Here is an 18,102-nt window from a genome sequence, read left to right on the forward strand (position 1 = left end):
AGGAGAATAGGGGAGAAGCTAATAGGCTTTGGGTCCATTCTGTCTTAAATCTTCTCATGAGTGAAGATAAAGTCTTGCACTTTTGTTTATAACTCTCACTCCTCATTTTTGTATTTTGGTTATCGTGTTCTGACCAAATCAACAATGGCTTTCTTGAGGTGTAGCTTGTGTGTCAGTTTCCCATCATTGTTTAATGGAAAACTATAGGCGTTTTCCATTCACTTGTTGACTTTGAGTCATATTAGACCATGTGACAAACCACATTAGATCTGTAAACTAGTGTACCATTGTATATCTGGCAGCTTTGATGCACAACTCTGCAGCACAAGCCCAGTCATTTGTTTACTAACTCTATATCCACATTCTTGTTGTTTGTATACAAACGGCTGTTTGAAAGAGCCTGTGTGGAATTAATGGACTGAATGATCTCTTGTTCAATGCTTAATAATAAAACTTGTGAATGGGTTCAGTGAGGGGAAAGGCCTCTGGGTTACAAGAAGAAATGTGGTTGTCCACTCTATAAAGTATGGCTTGGACAGAATGGTCAAAATCCTGTTGAGAATGACCTGAAATGTCGACTGTTTATTCCTCTCCATAGATGCTGTCTGACCTGCTGGGTTCCTCCAACACTTTGTTAGTGGGAGGAGAAGGAGTGGTGGGATTATGAAGGCCTATTTCCTAACTGTGAATCCTAATGGCAGAATTATAAAGCTTCAAATTTTTAGTGAAGAGAGTATCAGGTGTATAACCCGATAACTGGGGATCATGGTCTTGTGTTAAGTAGGCATTCACAAGACGTATGTTGACAGAAATTATTAAGGGGGGGGTGGTCAGTGGCATATCTAAGGTTTGGCAGGTATGGCGTGTGCCCTGGGCGCCACTTGAAGGGGGGTGCCACTGAGCAGTTTCTATTAAAGTCAGACAAGCCATCCTCAGACAGTGAAAAAAGAATTTTCTTCAGATATAGGATCTGTCTTTGATTATCATGGGTGAGAAGCACTAGGATGGCCTTATTTCAGAGCATTGTGCAAGAAGATCATGATACGTTTCTTCACGAAGAAGAAGGAAAGTGGAGCTAAAGGACAGAAGACACAAATGTTGGAGGCGGAGGAAGGTAAGAAGTTGAGCAAGTTCTTCATGCCCTTCTTTGAAAAGCCCGGAACAAGTAGTTTGACATGTTCCATGGAGTCGCTTGCACCTGCAACAAGTTTGTTGGAATCCGAAGGTGGATCAAGTACAGATGCGTCACAAGCTGAGGAGGAAGTCTTGACTGGAAGGACACCCTAGCAGTGATGACAGTGGAACAACAATGGCAGGTATTTCTGGGAATAATACAGAAGGTGCAGGATCAGTTCATTCCAAAGAGGAAGAAAGATTCTAAGGGGAGTAAGGGGCGACCGTGGCTGACAAGGGAAGTCAAGGACTGTATAAAAATAAAAGAGAGGAAGTATAACATAGCAAAGATGAGTGGGAAGCCAGAGGATTGGGAAACTTTTAAAGAGCAACAGAAGATAACTAAAAAGGCAATACAGGGAGAATAGATGAGGTACTAAGGTAAGCTAGTTAAGAATATAAAGGAGGATAGTAAAAGCTTCTTTAGGTATGTAAAGAGGAAAAAATTAGTTAAGACCAAAGTTGGGCCCTTGAAGACAGAAACGGGTGAATTTATTATGGGGAACAAGGAAATGGTAGACAAGTTGAACAGGTACTTTGGATCTGTCTTCAATAGGGAAGACACAAACAATTTCCCAGATGTAATAGTGGCCAGAGGACCTAGGGTAACGGAGGAACTGAAGGAAATTCACATTAGGCAGAAAATAGTGTTGGGTAGACTGATGGGACTGATGGCTAATAAATCCCCAGGGCCTGATGGTCTGCATTCCAGGATACTTAAGGAGGTGGCTCTAGAAATTGTGGAAGCATTGGTAATCATTTCCAATGTTCTATAGATTCAGGACCAGTTCCTGAGGATTGGAGGGTAGCTAATGCTATCCCACTTTTCAAGAAAAGAGGGAGAGAGAAAACAGGGAATTATAGACAAGTTAGCCTGACATCTGTGGCGGGAAAGTTGCTGGAGTCAATTATAAAAGATGAAATGGCAGCACATTTACATAGCAGTAACAGGATCAGTCCAAGTCAGCATGGATTTATGAAGAGGAAATCATGCTTGACTAATCTTCTGGAATTTTTTGAGGATGTAACTATGAAAATGGACAAGGGAGAGCCAGTGGCTGTTGTGTACCTGGACTTTTAGAAAGCCTTTGATAAGGTCCCACATAGGAGATTAACCATATATAACCATATAACAATCACAGCACGGAAACAGGCCATTCCGGCCCTCCTAGTCCGTGCCGAACTCTTAATCTCACCTAGTCCCACCTACCCGCACTCAGCCCATAACCCTCCACTCCTTTCCTATCCATATACCTATCCAATTTTACCTTAAATGACACAACTGATCTGGCCTCTACTACTTCTACAGGAAGCTCATTCCACACAGCTATCACTCTCTGAGTAAAGAAATACCCCCTCGTGTTTCCCTTAAACTTTTGCCCCCTAACTCTCAAATCATGTCCTCTCGTTTGAATCTCCCCTACTCTCAATGGAAACAGCCTATTCACGTCAACTCTATCTATCCCTCTCAACATTTTAAATACCTCGATCAAATCCCCCCTCAACCTTCTACGCTCCAATGAATAGAGACCTAACTTGTTCAACCTTTCTCTGTAACTTAAGTGCTGAAACCCTGGTAACATCCTAGTAAATCGTCTCTGCACTCTCTCTAATTTATTGATATCTTTCCTATAATTCGGTGACCAGAACTGTACACAATATTCCAAATTTGGCCTTACCAATGCCTTGTACAATTTTAACATTACATCCCAGCTTCTGTACTCAATGCTCTGATTTATAAAGGCCAGCGTTCCAAAAGCCTTCTTCACCACCCTATCTACATGAGACTCCACCTTCAGGGAACTATGCACTGTTATTCCTAGATCTCTCTGTTCCACTGCATTCCTCAATGCCCTACCATTTACCCTGTATGTTCTATTTGGATTATTCCTGCCAAAATGTAGAACCTCACACTTCTCAGCATTAAACTCCATCTGCCAACGTTCAGCCCATTCTTCTAACCGGCATAAATCTCCCTGCAAGCTTTGAAAACCCACCTCATTATCCACAACACCTCCTACCTTAGTATCATCAGCATACTTACTAATCCAATTTACCACCCCATCATCCAGATCATTTATGTATATTACAAACAACATTGGGCCCAAAACAGATCCCTGAGGCACCCCGCTAGTCACCGGCCTCCATCCCGATAAACAATTATCCACCACTACTCTCTGGCATCTCCCATCTAGCCACTGTTGAATCCATTTTATTACTCCAGCACTAATACCTAACGACTGAACCTTCTTAACTAACCTTCCATGTGGAACTTTGTCAAAGGCCTTGCTGAAGTCCATATAGACTACATCCACTGCCTTACCCTCGTCAACATTCCTCGTAACTACTTCAAAAAATTCAATAAGGTTTGTCAAACATGACCTTCCACGCACAAATCCATGCTGGCTACTCCTAATCAGATCCTGTCTATCCAGATAATTATAAATACTATCTCTAAGAATACTTTCCATTAATTTACCCACCCAGATTAGTGGGCAAAATTAGAGCAAATGGTATTGGGGGTAGGGTACTGACATGGATAGAAAATTGGTTGGCAGACAGGAAACAAAGAGTAGCGATTAACGGGTCCCTTTCAGAATGGCAGGCAGTAACTAGTGGGGTATCGTTAAGGCTCGGTGCTGGGACCGCAGCTATTTACAGTACAGGTTTCCCCCACAATCTGAAGGTAGAGCGTTCCTGTGAAACCATTTGTAAACCGAAATGTCATCAAGTGAAGAAGCAATTACCATTACTTTATATGGGAAAAATTTTTGAGCATTCCCAGACCCAAAAAATAACATACCAAATAACACATAAAACCTAAAATAACACTAACATATAGTAAAAGCAGGAGTGATATGATAAATATACACCCTATATAAAGTAGAAATATTGTAGGTACGGTGTAGTTTCACTTATTAAAATCGGGAAGACAGCGAGCCAAAATCAATTTGGAGGAAAAAAATCGGCATGTACACACGTATGTACACAAATGCGTACGCACGTACATGCTTGCGCAAACAATTGCCCACACAAGGCTTCATGGTCATTGTAGTCTTTCTTGGGGTAAACACACATATAAGCGGGTGTCTTTTTTTCGTAAAAGCGAAAAGCCTCTTTGGTTAGCGAAAACAGGTACTAATGTAGGTCTTTCATAACAGCGAGTTATTGTAAAACGAACGTTCAAAAAGCGGGGGACACCTGTATGCATTAATAATTTAGATGAAGGGACTAAAAGTAACATCAGCAAATTTGCAGATGAGACAAAGCTGGGTGGCAGTGTGAAATGTGAGGAGGATGTTATGAGAATACAGGGTGACTTGGACAGGTTGAGTGAGTGGGCAGATGCAGTTTAATGTGGATAAATGTGAGGTTATCCACTTTGGTGGCAAGAACAGGAAGGCAGATTGCTATCTGAATGGCGTCAAGTTAGGAAAAGGGGAAGTACAACGAGATCTAGGTGTCCTTGTTCATCAGTCACTGAAAGTAAGCATGCAGCTACAGCAGGCAGTGAAGAAAGGTAATGGCATGTTGGCATTCATAACAAGGGGAGTTGAGTATAGGAGCAAAGAGGTCCTTCTGCAGTTGTACAGGGCCCTGGTGAGACCACACCTGGAGTATTGTGTTCTATTTTGGTCTCCAACTTTGAAGAAGGACATTCTTGCTATTGAGGGAGTGCAGCGTAGGTTCACAAGGTTAATTCCTGGGATGGCGGGACTGTCATATGTTTAAAGATTGGAGTGACTGGGCTTGTATACACTGGAATTTAGAAGGATGAGAGGAGATCTGATTGAAGCATATAAGATTATTAAGGGATTGGACACGCTAGAAGCAGGAAGCATGTTCCCGATGTTGGGGGAGTCCAGAACCATAGGCCACAGTTTAAGAATAAGGGGTAGGCCATTTAAAACGGAGTTGAGGAAAAACTTTTTCACCCAGAGAGTTGTGGATCTTTGGAATGCTCTGCCTCAGAAGGCAGTGGAGACCAATTCTCTGGATGCTTTCAAGAAAGAGTCAGATAGAGCTCTTAAAGATAGCGGAGTCAAGGGATATGGGGAGAAGGCAGGAATGGGGTACTGATTGTGGATGATCAGCCATGATCACATTGAATGGTGGTGCTGGCTTGAAGGGCTGAATGGCCTACTGCTTCACCTATTGTCTGTTGTCTAGGATTTTGGAAAAAAATACTCATTCACATTGACTGTATTCAAAAGAGGCTACAGGATCCTAGCATGAACTTCCATGATGTTGCCCTGGATTTGAAAGCCCTCTGAGATCATTTTTATGATGAAAGAGAGTCACTCGAGGAAGGAGTTGGTTTCTGTCAAGAATGGAATATTGAAGTTGAAAGACATCAGAGACAAAAGAAATGAATGGCTGATGAGAACTCGAGAGATGCTGAGTTAACAGCTAAGGAGAAAATTGAAAGAGTCATGAGCGGAATGCTCAAGCGTCTTCACAAAGAAATGGACGAAAGGTTCGCTCGTTTGCACAACACTGATGCCAAGTTTGGGTTCCTTCTCGATGTCGAGGGACTGTGTTACTGCACCGATAGTAATGACCTAAAGAAGAAATGTGAAAGTTTGGGTGAATTGTACAGCTCTGCTGTTGATGGACAGCAGCTATATGAAGAAATTTTGGATTGCAGAATGTTGCTATCAAGGGGGGTCAACATGAAAGTATCAAGACCTGAAGAGCTTGAATTTATTGTTCAGTATGGAGATGAGAGCGTCTTCCCCAATCTTCATATTGCTATTCAGATAATGCTAACCATCTCAGTTTCCATCACCAGCTGTGAGAGATCATTCAGCAAGTTAAAACTAATACTTTTGTATCTGAGACGCTTCATGGGTCAAGGCAGACTCTGATCTTGCTTTGCTGAGTGTAGAAAGAGAAGAAACTGAAAAAACTGACTTTGATCACATCATAGACCAATTTGCATCATTGAAAGCAAGGAAGGTGCAGTTATAATTTTCATGTAGTGCCATAATTTGTTAATTAAAAGATTAACAAGCTTGACTTGTATTTTTGAGCTGATATTATGGTAAAGTTATCTAAAAGATGGGTGTCAGATGTTTGGATGGGGGTGCAATTTCAGTGCTTGCCATAGGCGCTATTTTTGGTAGATAAGCCCCTGGGGGTGGTTGAGAACCATTGGAATTCTACACAGCAGAGAGTTGAGTGCTAACTTGTGGTGAAAATGAAGTCAAACATGGATAAGGGACTGAAGAGGAAATGTGCCAGGTAATTAGAGAAAGATGTTTGCAAGATGATATCTGATGAGACATTATGTTAGCATCAAAGATTCTACAAGATAGTCTCATTTTCAGAATGACTGCATACTGTGGTTTTCTTTGCTCTCCAACTAAAGTTTTGTGCTAGTTCTTTATTTCTTCCTTGCATATATGTTGTAAGTTTTATATTTCAAACTGAAGGTTTCTTTTCTGTTTTTCTCTACAATGACTGCTTATATTTATTGCTCTGGTAATTAAATATTTGTTTATCATCAGAATTCTCTCAATAATTGCATTTTTGATCTATTAGTTTGGTTAATGTGTTAGCAATGTGCTCCAGCAGCTGTATCAGAACATTATCCCATCTAACTTTCATAGAATAATACAATACAGAAACAGGCCTTTTGTCATCATTTATGCTCCTCTCATGCCTCCTCCTATCCTTCCCCATCAATGAACATAAACCCTTATTCTCCCTTTTTCCTTATCTACATTTATTTTTGATGCCATTACTAAATCAGCTTGGTGCTCAATTTTAACACCAGATCATTTCTGTATCTAATAAATGATACCAAGATATGATTAAGCTGTTCTTTGATTTTTAATATTCACTGTCTCATTCCAATCATTGTGTATCATAATCTTTGCCATATGTCTCTTTCATGTGGTATTTTTGCATTTTTGGATAAGGTTATAGATCATAAGCTTACTGAAGCTAATCTAGAGGAAACAACAGAACCAGGAGTTTAAGCAGTGTTTATCATAAATTGGCTGCACATCGTCTAACACTTCTGCACAAAGAGTGCTTGATGAAGCATTACTTGTGTACCTCTAGTGCCAAGAAACTAAGAAGAGTCCCACACAGTTAAATGTAGAGACATATAGAGATATAAGAGACTGCATGCGCTAGAATCTGGAGCATAAGACTAACTGCCCAGATCAGACAGCACCTTTGGACAGAAATGGGCAGTCAACATTTTGGGTTGAGGCTCTTCATCCAACAGCTTGTATTGTGCTGCAGTGATATGAATGTATAAAGAAGGGGGAAATTCTTCTGGACATGGCACTGTCAATAAGATTTCATTGAAGCTCTTGTATCGCAGTAAAATTAGACAAAAACAACTTTCTTACTGGCTGTGAGCCTTTCAAAGTTAGGCAGTGGTATCTCCCTTCCACCTCAAGAGAAGAAAATAAAGTCTATTTTTCTTCAACTGAGGACTCACTGTTAATCTTCTATTTTGTTCCTTTTTGTAAATAAATTAAGAAAACATTTTAATGATTACATTTTAATACAGCTGCAATATTAAATATCTTCTGTTGCAGGGTTCCTTTCACCAAACCTTCGAGACGGGAAGCTATGAGCTACTAGAAGTCTCAGAGGAGCGGAATGAGGAGGTTGCGGCATTCTGTCACATGCTGGATGTGTAATTATCTTTTTTTAATTGAGACTTTCCACTTCTATTGACCTTGAATAGTGCAGTTTGTTTTGACCTTGTGTGATGATGTTTGTGTTATTTCTTAATTGTGTAATATTATTTAACTGAAGTGGAAGTGCAGTTTTGTATCTGAAAATTAAAAAGTTCTTTCGTTTTTAACCTTGGGAATTGCAAATTGAATACAAATTCTTATTAATTCAACAAAGTGAGCATTCAAAACAAGGAGGTTGTGCTTTAATTTAATTCTGTGAGGGAATTCTTGCCTTTTTCAGTAGGGGTGTTGAGTATAAAAGCAAGAATGTCGTGCTGCAATTGTATAAAACTTCTGTCAAACTGCACCTGGAGTATGTGTGAATTTCTGTTTACCCCATGTTAGGAAGGATGTGGAAAGGGTGCAGAAGAGGTTTACCAGAATGCTGCTTGGATTAGAGGGTATAAGCTATTAGGAAAGGATGGACAAGTTTGGGTTGTTCCTCCTCAAGCATCAGTGCTATGGGAAGACCCGATAAAATGCTGAGAGACTGTGAAACACCAGACGACATACTATTAAGGTTAAAGGGGGAAAGTTTAAAGTTGACATGAGGGGAAAGATTTTTAGGCAGAGAATGATAGATGCTGGGAATGGATTACCAGATAAAACAGTGGAATTAGGCAATCTGGTGGATTTTGAGACTTTTAGATAGACACTCGAATATGAAGCGAATAACAAGTTATGGATGATACACAGGAGGAAGACATTTTGTATTACTTGGCATCAAGAATGGCGTAACATCATGGGCTGTACTATCTTCTATTAACTTTTCCACAGTTTTAATATCCTAGGTTGAATTGTGATTTCAAGTCGGGGACAAATTGGATAAAGAACAGCAAAAGTTAGATTTTCCTAATTATCTTATCAATTTTATTTGGTATACTTGTAAGTGAAGGAACTGTTGTGGTGATCTACGATACCCTGGTGATGATTTACCAATGAGCCGCTGCAGTTTTTGGATGCAGCTGGATTGCATAATGCTTTCAACAAAGTCTGTCTGAATCCTGTGCTGGCCGGAATAGAGTTCCTTCTCTGAGCTGAAGTAGTTAATTTATTTCCTAATGGGTTTTGCTCCATCAACAAACATTGTCCAAAGTCAGCACAGTTTAGCAAACCTGCTCAAAGTTGCCATAACAGAGCACGGTCTAAACTTGGGAGCCTTCGCTTTGTGGCTTTGGTATTAACAATTTCAAAATAGGAGGAACCTTGAATATCTAGCCTTGCATTTCCCCATGTCATATCCCTTCATCCAAGTAATATGAATGCGTTTAGTCTTTTATCCTCTATGTGTAATAAGTTCAAAAATAGTTGCAGCAATAGTAAAGAGGGAAATGTTTATTGTGGAGTAATGATAAGAAGTGAATGCATGTTCAGCACGCAGTAATGCAACAGTGTAGTTTTAGAGAGGCTTTGTTTGAGTAGTGTTTCCACTTTGGCTGCAGCCAGCAAGCTTGCAGGAATTCTTGTAAACACCATAGCCCCAGTAAAAGATTGTGACAGTTTTACATCCTTGTGCTTGCAGGTTCTGGAAATCTAAAATTTCCAGAGATTTTATTATTTTATTTCTAATAAAATATTAGAAATAGTTGGTTAATATCTGTGGAGAGGGGAACATTCCTAATGAAATAATAAGAGAAGGGTAAAGTCAGGAATCGAGCTAGTTTAAGTTGAATGGAAGAAGAGGAAGGAAGCAAGGATAAGAACGTAAGAAATAGGGGCAGGAGTATAGGAGTAGGCCATCTGGCCTGTTGAGCCTATGGTAGGGTAGATAATGTCTGTGGCAGGGTGGAAACCAAGGGAAAATGAATTACCAATGGTGGTGGTGCTGGCTCAGAGAGGGTTGTGAAGGTATGTTAATTTCTTCAGAGCTCATGATAATGCAAATTTTGTCATTTGATGAATGAGTTGGTCAATGTCCTAGCTTTCATGTCAAGAATTCTATGAAGTATGGAAGGACAGTGGGGCTCCCTGGGTACCAGTTGGCAATGCACTTTGTTATTTTTTACTAGAGGTAAAGCCCTTCTGGCTCAACGAGTCTATGCTGCCCATTTACAGCTATCTGACCAATTAACCTACTAACCCATACGTCTGGAATGTGGGAGAAAACAGGAACACCCTGAGAAAACCCACATAGTCACGAGGTAAAATGTAAAAACTCCTCACAGACAGTAGCAAGAAATAAACCTGGGTCAGTGGTGCTGTAATAGCATTATCTAATTATGCTACCATGATGCCCTACCAGGCACATTCTTCAGCAAGTTAAAGCATATAAATGTTTAAAGATTATTACTTGGCTGTGTGATATACTCTGTATGATAATGTGCACGTTCTCAAGAAAGTTGGTGGGGTAAAGCTTAGAATCTGTAATTGGTTTCTTTCCTCTTTTTTAATAGGCTCCGAGTTGGCTATACCTGTGAAAGAGGTGAGAATGTGGGATTAATTTGGAGTCCAGTTGTCATCCGAAATGACCAACACGGCGATGGCATCAGTGTGAAAGTTACTGTGTCCGCTAGCAGTCTGTCAGAGCCACTTACATTCACATGTGATGGTGAGTTTCAGATTTGGCACAGAGTTGTTCCATTGTTAGAAAACATCTAATGTACGTAACAAGGATTACACGTTGTTTAATTGAGCCATGTGGATTTTTTTTTACTTTGTTTATAGTATTTGGAACATATTAAATGAGCTCATTGTTGGGTGCATTCTAGTCCAGTTCAATAAAATGTCAGCAAATTGTTTCCTTTTGTTAAATGATCAAACCTTTATTGACAAGAGATTCCATGAAATGTCGTCATTGTGATTTTTGCTCTTTGAACTATACTTGCCCTGTGATTCACATAACATTCAGTTTCTTATATCAATAAGTTTTATTCAACGACATCAAATCTGGCATTTTTGTTTGAAACGGCTAATATTTATTGTAAATTTCCCAATTGTTCTCTGAACTGAATGGTTTGCTGGGTCATTTCAGACCCAACCATTTGGTGAGTATGGAATCACCTGCTGATCAAAATCAGCTGATTTCTTTCCTTGAAGAATATTAATAGGCTTCCTGATATTTATAGCAATTCAGTGGTTTTGTGGTCATCTTTATTGATGCTTGCTTTTTTACCTCCCAGATTTATAATAGCATGACTTTTGACATTCCAACTGTTTCTGTAGGATTTGTACTTGTATAATCAAAGTCAATCCACCAGACCTCTAGCTCCTCATCCAGTAATTCAGTCACTATATTTCCAATAACCACTTAAATTAGTGACAGGAAGCTTTTCATTTAATCAGCTGGTCTCGACCAGTATGGGAACATTTGGCCCCTGTGTGGGTAACTTGATTGGAAGGGGGTCAAATTGGAAGAAACTGAAGGAAAATATTCCTAGTTTCTGCAGTTGGATTCATTCTAATCAATCTTTTGCAAAAAAAAAGTGAAATATTTTGTTTCAAATGCTGAGAGATAATGAGGCCTTCGAAGAATATCTGGCCCAAAGCAGCCTCCTTGATTGGCATACCATTGGTCACCATAAATATCCTCTTCCCACCACCACGGGTATATCATTACTGCAATGTGTGACACCTACAAAATGCATTGTATTTATCCACCTCGGTTACTCTGATAGCACTTCCCAATCCTGCAACCTCTGCCACCACAAACAGCAAGCACAATAAGAATGTAAGGACAACATAAATAGGAGAAGGAGTCGGCCATCCGCCCCATTGAGCCTGCTGTGCCATTCATTAAGATTATGGCAGATCTGGCCACCTACCTGCTCTTTCCCCCCAACCCTTTAATTTTTGCTGAGGTAGCTTCTAATGCTCCCATGGGCAGAGAATTCCACAGATTCACTATTTTCTGTGAAAAGCAGCTTCTCCTCATCTCTGTCCTAAATCTGTTCCCTCAAATCTTGAGGGTATGTCTTCTAGTTCTAGTCTCACTTGCCAGTGGAAAAAAATTTCCTGCCTCTGACTTTCATATCTCTTTCATAATCTTATGTTTTTATACAATCCCTCTTATTATTCAGAATTCCAGTGAGTATAGTCCCAGGTGACTCAATCTCTTCTCATAGATTAATCCCCTCATCGCTGGGGTCAACCCAGTGAACCTTCTCTGTGCCGCCTTCAAAGCCAGTATATATTTCCTGAAGTAAGGAGATCAGAACTGCCTGCAATACTCCAGGTGTGCCGGCCTCACCAGTACCCTGTATACTTGCAGCATATACTCCCTCTTACATTCAATCCCTCTGGCAACGAATGCCAACGTTCCATTTGCTTTCTTGATAACCTGATACGCCTACAAACGAACCTTTTGTGTTTCATGCACAAGCACTCCTAAATCCTTCTGCACAACAGCATGCTGCAATCTTTCACCATTTAAGTATTACCTGACCTATTTTTTCCTTCAAAAATGGATGACCTCACATTTACCAACATTGTACTTCATCCTGCAGACTCTTGACCACTCACTTAACATCTGTATTTTTCTGTAGTCTTTTTGCATCCTCCGTGCAATTTGTTTTTCCAGTCAATTTAGGGTCATTGGCAAATTTGGATGGGACATTGAGCATGAGACAGGAAGTCATGTTGCAGTTTAATACTGGACAGCAAAGATGCACACTCCAGGATGCTCTTTATTGATTACAGCTCAGCACTTAATACCATCATCCTCTCAAAACTAATCAGTAAACTCCAAGACCTGGGCCTCAATACCCCCTTGTGCAATTGAATTCTGGGTCTCCACACTTGCTGACTCCAGTCAGTTTGGATTGGCAAAAGCATCTCTAGGCTCAGCAAGATGCTCAGAGACCTCTGCTTTCATCCTGCCTTGTGTAGCTGGATCCTGGACTTCCTGACAGATCGCTGGTAGGTAGAGGCACCTCTGCCCCTCTGACCCTCAACACAGGTACCCCTCAGGGCTGTGTACTAAGCCCCTTCCTTTACTTTCTGTGTACCCGAGACTGTGTCGCCACTCACAGCTCCAATCGGCTAATTAAATTTGCTGGCAACACAACAGTGATGGGCCTAATCTCAAATAATAATGAGCCAGCCTACAGAGAAGAAGTCATCACCCAAACACAGTGGTGTCAAGAAAACAACCTCTCCCTCAAGGTTGCAAAAACAAAGGAGCTGGTTGTGGACTACAGGGGGAATGGAGATAGGCTAGCCCCTATTGACATCAATGGATCTGGGGTTGAGAGGGTGAACAACTTTAAGTTCCTGGGCATAAACATCACCAAGGATCTCACGTGGTCTGTACATAGTGGATGTGTGGTAAAAAGGCACAACAGCGCCTCTTTCAACTCTGACGGTTGAAGAAATTTGGTATGGGCCCCCAAATTCTTTCTAAAGGGGTACAATTAAGAACATTCTGACTGGCTGCATACTGGCCTGCTACGGGAATTGTACTTCGCTCAATTGCAGGACTCTGCAGAGAGTAGTGCGGATAGCCCAGCGCATCTGTGGATGTGAACTTCCCACTATTCAGAACATGTACAAAGACAGGTGTGTAAAAAGGGCCCAAAGGATCATTGGGGTCCCGAGTCACCCCAACCACAAACTGTTCCAGCTGCTACCATCTGGGAAACTATCCTGTTGTACATACTATTTATTATAAATTACTATACCTTGCACATTTAAATGGATATGTAATGTGAAGATTTTCACTCCCTCATCGACAAAAGACGGTCAACTATAGGCCAGTTAGCTTAACATCTATAGTTGGGAAAATGCGTGAAGCTGTCATTAAGGAAAGAATAGTGAAACATTTAGAAAGGAGTGGTTCCATTAGACAAGCGCAGCATGGATTCAGAAAGGGCAGGTCCTGTTTGACAAACTTACTGGAGTTCTTTGAGGACATAATGAGTGCAGTGGATAGAGGGGAACAGGTGGATGTCATATACTTGGATTTCCAGAAGGGGTTCAATAAGGTGCCGCACAAGAGACTTATAAATAAGATATGTACGCATGGAGTCGGAGGAAGTGTATTGGCATGGATGGTGGATTGGTTAACCAATAGAAGGCAGAGAGTTGGTATATGCACAGCACGCTGGAGAAACTCAACAGTTCGAGCAGCATCCATTGAAACAAGCAGTCAACATTTCGGGCCGAGACCCTTTGTCAGGATGCTGCCCGACCTGCTGAGTTCCTCCAGCGTGTTGTGCATGTTGCTTTGACCCCAGCATCTGCAGTGTATTTTGTGTTAGAGAGTTTTGGTATAAATGGTGTTTGTCCGGTTGGCAGTCAGTGGTGGGTGGGGTGCCACAGGGGTTGGTGCTGAGTCCGCAGCTGTTTACAATTTACATTAATGATTTGGAAAAGGGGACTAAGTGTAGTGTGGCAAAATTTGCTGATGACACTAAACTGAGTGGTAAAGCAAATTGTACAGAGGATGTGGAGAGTCTGCAGAGGGATATAGATAGGTTAAATGAGTGGCCCAAGGTCTGGCAGATGGAATACAATGTTGGTAAATGCAAGATCATCCACTTTGGAAGAAATAAAAGAAGAGCAAGTTATTATTTAATAGGTGAAAGATTGCAACATGCTGTTGTGCAGAGGAGCTTGGGAGTGCTTGTTCATGAATCACAAAAAGTTGGCTTGCAGGTATAAAAGGTTATTAAGAAGGCAAATGGAATGTTAGCCTTCATTGCTAGAGGGATTGTATTTAAGAGGCAGGGAGGTCATGCTACAACTATACTAGGTACTGGTGAGGCCGCACCTGGAGTACTGTGTGCAGTTCTGGTCCCCATACTTGAGGAAGGATATACTGGTTTTAGAGGCAGCGCAGAGGAGGTTTACCAGGTTGATTCCAGGGATGAAGGGGTTAACCTATGAGGAGAGATTGAGTCGCATGGGACTATACTCTCTGGAGTTCAGAAGAATGAGAGGGGATCTTATAGAAACATACAAAATTTTGAAAGGGACCGTTAAGATAGAGGTAGGAAAGTTGTTTCCATTGGTAGGTGAGACTAGAACTAGGGGACATTGTCTCAAGATTCAGGGGAAAAGATTTAGGATGGAGATGAGGAGAAACTATTTTTCCCAGAAAGTGGTGAATCTGGGGAATTCTCTGCTCGGAAGCATTTGAGGCTTCCTCACTAAATATATTTAAGAAAAAGTTAAATAGGTTTTTACATAGTAAGGAAATTAAGGGTTATGGGGAAAAGGCAGTTTGATGGAGCTGAGTTTACAGACAGATCAGCCATCTTATTGAATGGCGGGGCAGGCTTGATGGGCTGGAAGGCCTACTCCTGCTCCTATTTCTTATGTTCTTAGTTATGTGAAGGATGTAAGTAATAAAGACAATTTAATTCAATTCAAATTCAATTCAATTCAATCTCCACCAGCACAGAAGCAACACAGGGCTGTGTGCCTAGCCCCCTGCTCTACTCACTTTACACCAATGACTGTGTGCTAAGTATAGCTCCAACACCATTTATAAGTTTGCTGATAACACCACTGTTGTGGGCTGTATTATAGCTGGTGATGTATCAGCATACCAAAGGGAGACTGAAAATTTGGCTGAGTGGTGTAATAACAACAACCTCTCACTCAATGCCAGTAAGACCAAGAAACTGATTGAAGACTTCAGGGGAGGGAAGCCAGAGGTACATGAGCCAGTACTCTTTGGAGGATCAGAGGTGGAGAGAGTCAGTAACTTTAAATTCCTAGGTGTCACTATCTCAGAGGACGTGTCCTGCACCCATCATATAAACATATTGCAAAGAAATCATGACAACATTTCTACTTCCCCAGGAGTCTGCAGAGATTGGGCATGTCATCAGAAACCTTGTCAGACTTCTATAGGTGTGCTGACTAGCTGCATTATGACCTGGTGTGGGAATACCAATACCTTTGAGTGGAAAATCCTACGAAAGGTAGTGGATTTGGCCCAGTACATCGTGGGTAAAAACCACTGAGCACATCTACATGAAACAGTCCTATAGAAAAGCAGCATCCATCATCAAAGATTCTCACCATCCAGCTCTTTTCTCGCTGCTGTCATCAGGCAGAAGGTACAAGTGCTCAGGACTGACCCCACCAGGTTCAAGAATAGTTGCTACCCCTCAACCATCAGCCTCTTGAACAAAAGGGGAAAACTACACTCATTCTCCTTCCCACAACCAATGGTCTCACTTTAAGGACTCTATCTTGTTATGTCATGCTTATTATTTATTACTATTTATTTATATTTTTATTTGCACAGTTTGTTGTTCATTGATCCTGTTTGCAGTTGCTGTTCTATAGATTTGTTGAGTATGCCCACAGGAAAAAGAATCTCAGGGCTGTATGTGGTAACATGTCTGTACCCTGATGATAAATTTTCATTTGGACTTTAAATTTAATAATACTTTTATAAGGCTGTGCTGGCAGTATTGCAGACGTTTATGGTTGAGGCATTACAGGAGGGATGTTGAATGCTTTGAAAAGGGAACAGATGAGAGTTTCCAGGATGCTGTCTGGATTAGTGTATGTGTTATAAGGAGAGGCTGCACAAACTTGGATTGCTTTCTGTGGAGGAGGAGAGGCTGAGGGGAGCCCTGGTAGAAGTCTATAAAATCATAAGAGACATTGACAGAGTAGACAGTTTCTTTTCCAAGGGTGAAATGCCGAATTGTAGATGCATGGGAACGCCGCCATGTCTGTGGCTCTTTACCGCCACCAGCAGCAGCATCCCCTCCACCATATTCATGTTCCTTTACTGCCACCTTGCCTTCCCAATGAATCTCAAAACTGGCACTCACTACCTACTGAGATGTGACTTGGATTTGCATGCAAACACGTAGTATTTACATGTGAGTGCCTTATTTACAAATGCAGAGTTCATGCTGTTTAAATGTTGGCAGTTCGTCACCACCATTTGTGTCTCAAGTTCCAAATCTCACTTGTGTGATTAAATAAGACAAACTGTACATCCTTCATAACTGAGAAGATAGTATTTACTGAAAAGTTACTTGACGCTGCAGCACCTTGAATTGAATTTTTATCTCAATTAAAGTTTTAAAAAAATACTGACATCTCCACACTTATCACTGTAGATGTGGCCTTGGGAAATAGCAGGCAGGATATAGTCTCGTAAAGTAAGTTTGGTCTCCTGATGCAGGATTTTTAAATCCACTCTTAGTATTGCTAGTATTAATTTATCAATTTACTTGATGTTGACCTCAGGTCCTTTTGTTACCTCTAAATTCTCTTGGCTGGCCTTCTATCTTGTTCACAATATAAACCCATACTTAAAGTTCTTTTGCCTACCACCTTTGTCATCAAGCAGTCTCTTAATTTGAAGAATATTACTCAGCCTTTCAAATATTTCAATACAGTCAGCCTCTACTGAAATCTAAGAGTCTTTACAGCTTTCTCGCTGATGGCATGAACATTGATTTCTCCAGCTTCCAGTAATTTCATTCCTCCCTCCCCCCCCCCCCTCACCCGACTCCTCTTCCATTCCCCATTCTGGCTTCCCTCTCGTCTCCTCTTTTCCTTACCTGCCTATCACCTCCCTTTGGTGTCCCTCCCCCTTCCATTTCTCCATGGTCCACTCTCCTGTCCTACCAGATTCCTCCTTCAGCATTTTACATTGTCCACCTGTCAGTCCCAGTTTCTCACTTCTCTTTCTGCCCCTCACCTGGCTTCACCTATTGCCTGCCAGATTGTACTCCTTCCCCTCCCTAACCTTCTTATTTTTGCTTCTTCCCCCTTCCTTTCCAGTCGTGATGAAGCGTCTTGGCCCAAATTGTTGACTGTTTAGTCCTTTCCATAGATGCTGCCTGACCTGCTGAGTTCATTCAGCATTTCGTGTGTGTTACATGGTGAGGTATTTTGTAGCTAATTGGTAACAGAACTAGAGGAAAGACCAATAAGGGCACTTTTAAAATGCAAGTTTATTGGTAGTGATTTTTGCTTTGTTTCCCAGGGGGCTCCACCGTGGATCTCATTATCTATCAAACACTCTGCTATATTTATGACGATCTCGGAGGCATAAATGTTGACAACTTTATCTTGAAGATCTGCGGATTGGAAGAATTTCTTCAGAAGTAAGTTGCTTGCTAAAGATTTAACATGTAAATGAGTAGTCTATGTGTGGACATAGAAAGCCATAAAGGATTTGTGTGATGCATTGCAGAGCATGTAGAGTCACAAATGGAGGTAACTGGCAAATGGTTTAACATGGCTAGTTACTTACAATAATCTTTTCACTTATTTGTCAGTGTCATTTTGTAATTGGAATTAGTTTCTTGCT

The 18,102-nt window shown here is 41.0% G+C and overlaps 1 protein-coding gene across 1 annotated transcript in view; it reads left to right on the plus strand.

Moving 5' to 3' along the window:
• Nucleotides 1-18,102, plus strand: part of pik3c2b (phosphatidylinositol-4-phosphate 3-kinase, catalytic subunit type 2 beta) — a 172,282-nt gene that overhangs the window by 25,136 nt on the left and 129,044 nt on the right. Inside the window, exons 3-5 of the mRNA XM_073030650.1 lie at nucleotides 7,731-7,831; nucleotides 10,268-10,422; nucleotides 17,776-17,896. Coding sequence (XP_072886751.1) covers nucleotides 7,731-7,831; nucleotides 10,268-10,422; nucleotides 17,776-17,896 — 377 coding nt within the window. The remainder of the gene's footprint in view (nucleotides 1-7,730; nucleotides 7,832-10,267; nucleotides 10,423-17,775; nucleotides 17,897-18,102) is intronic.

Source organism: Hemitrygon akajei, chromosome 27 (genome assembly GCF_048418815.1).
Source record: "Hemitrygon akajei chromosome 27, sHemAka1.3, whole genome shotgun sequence".
Classification (NCBI taxonomy): Eukaryota; Metazoa; Chordata; class Chondrichthyes; order Myliobatiformes; family Dasyatidae; genus Hemitrygon; species Hemitrygon akajei.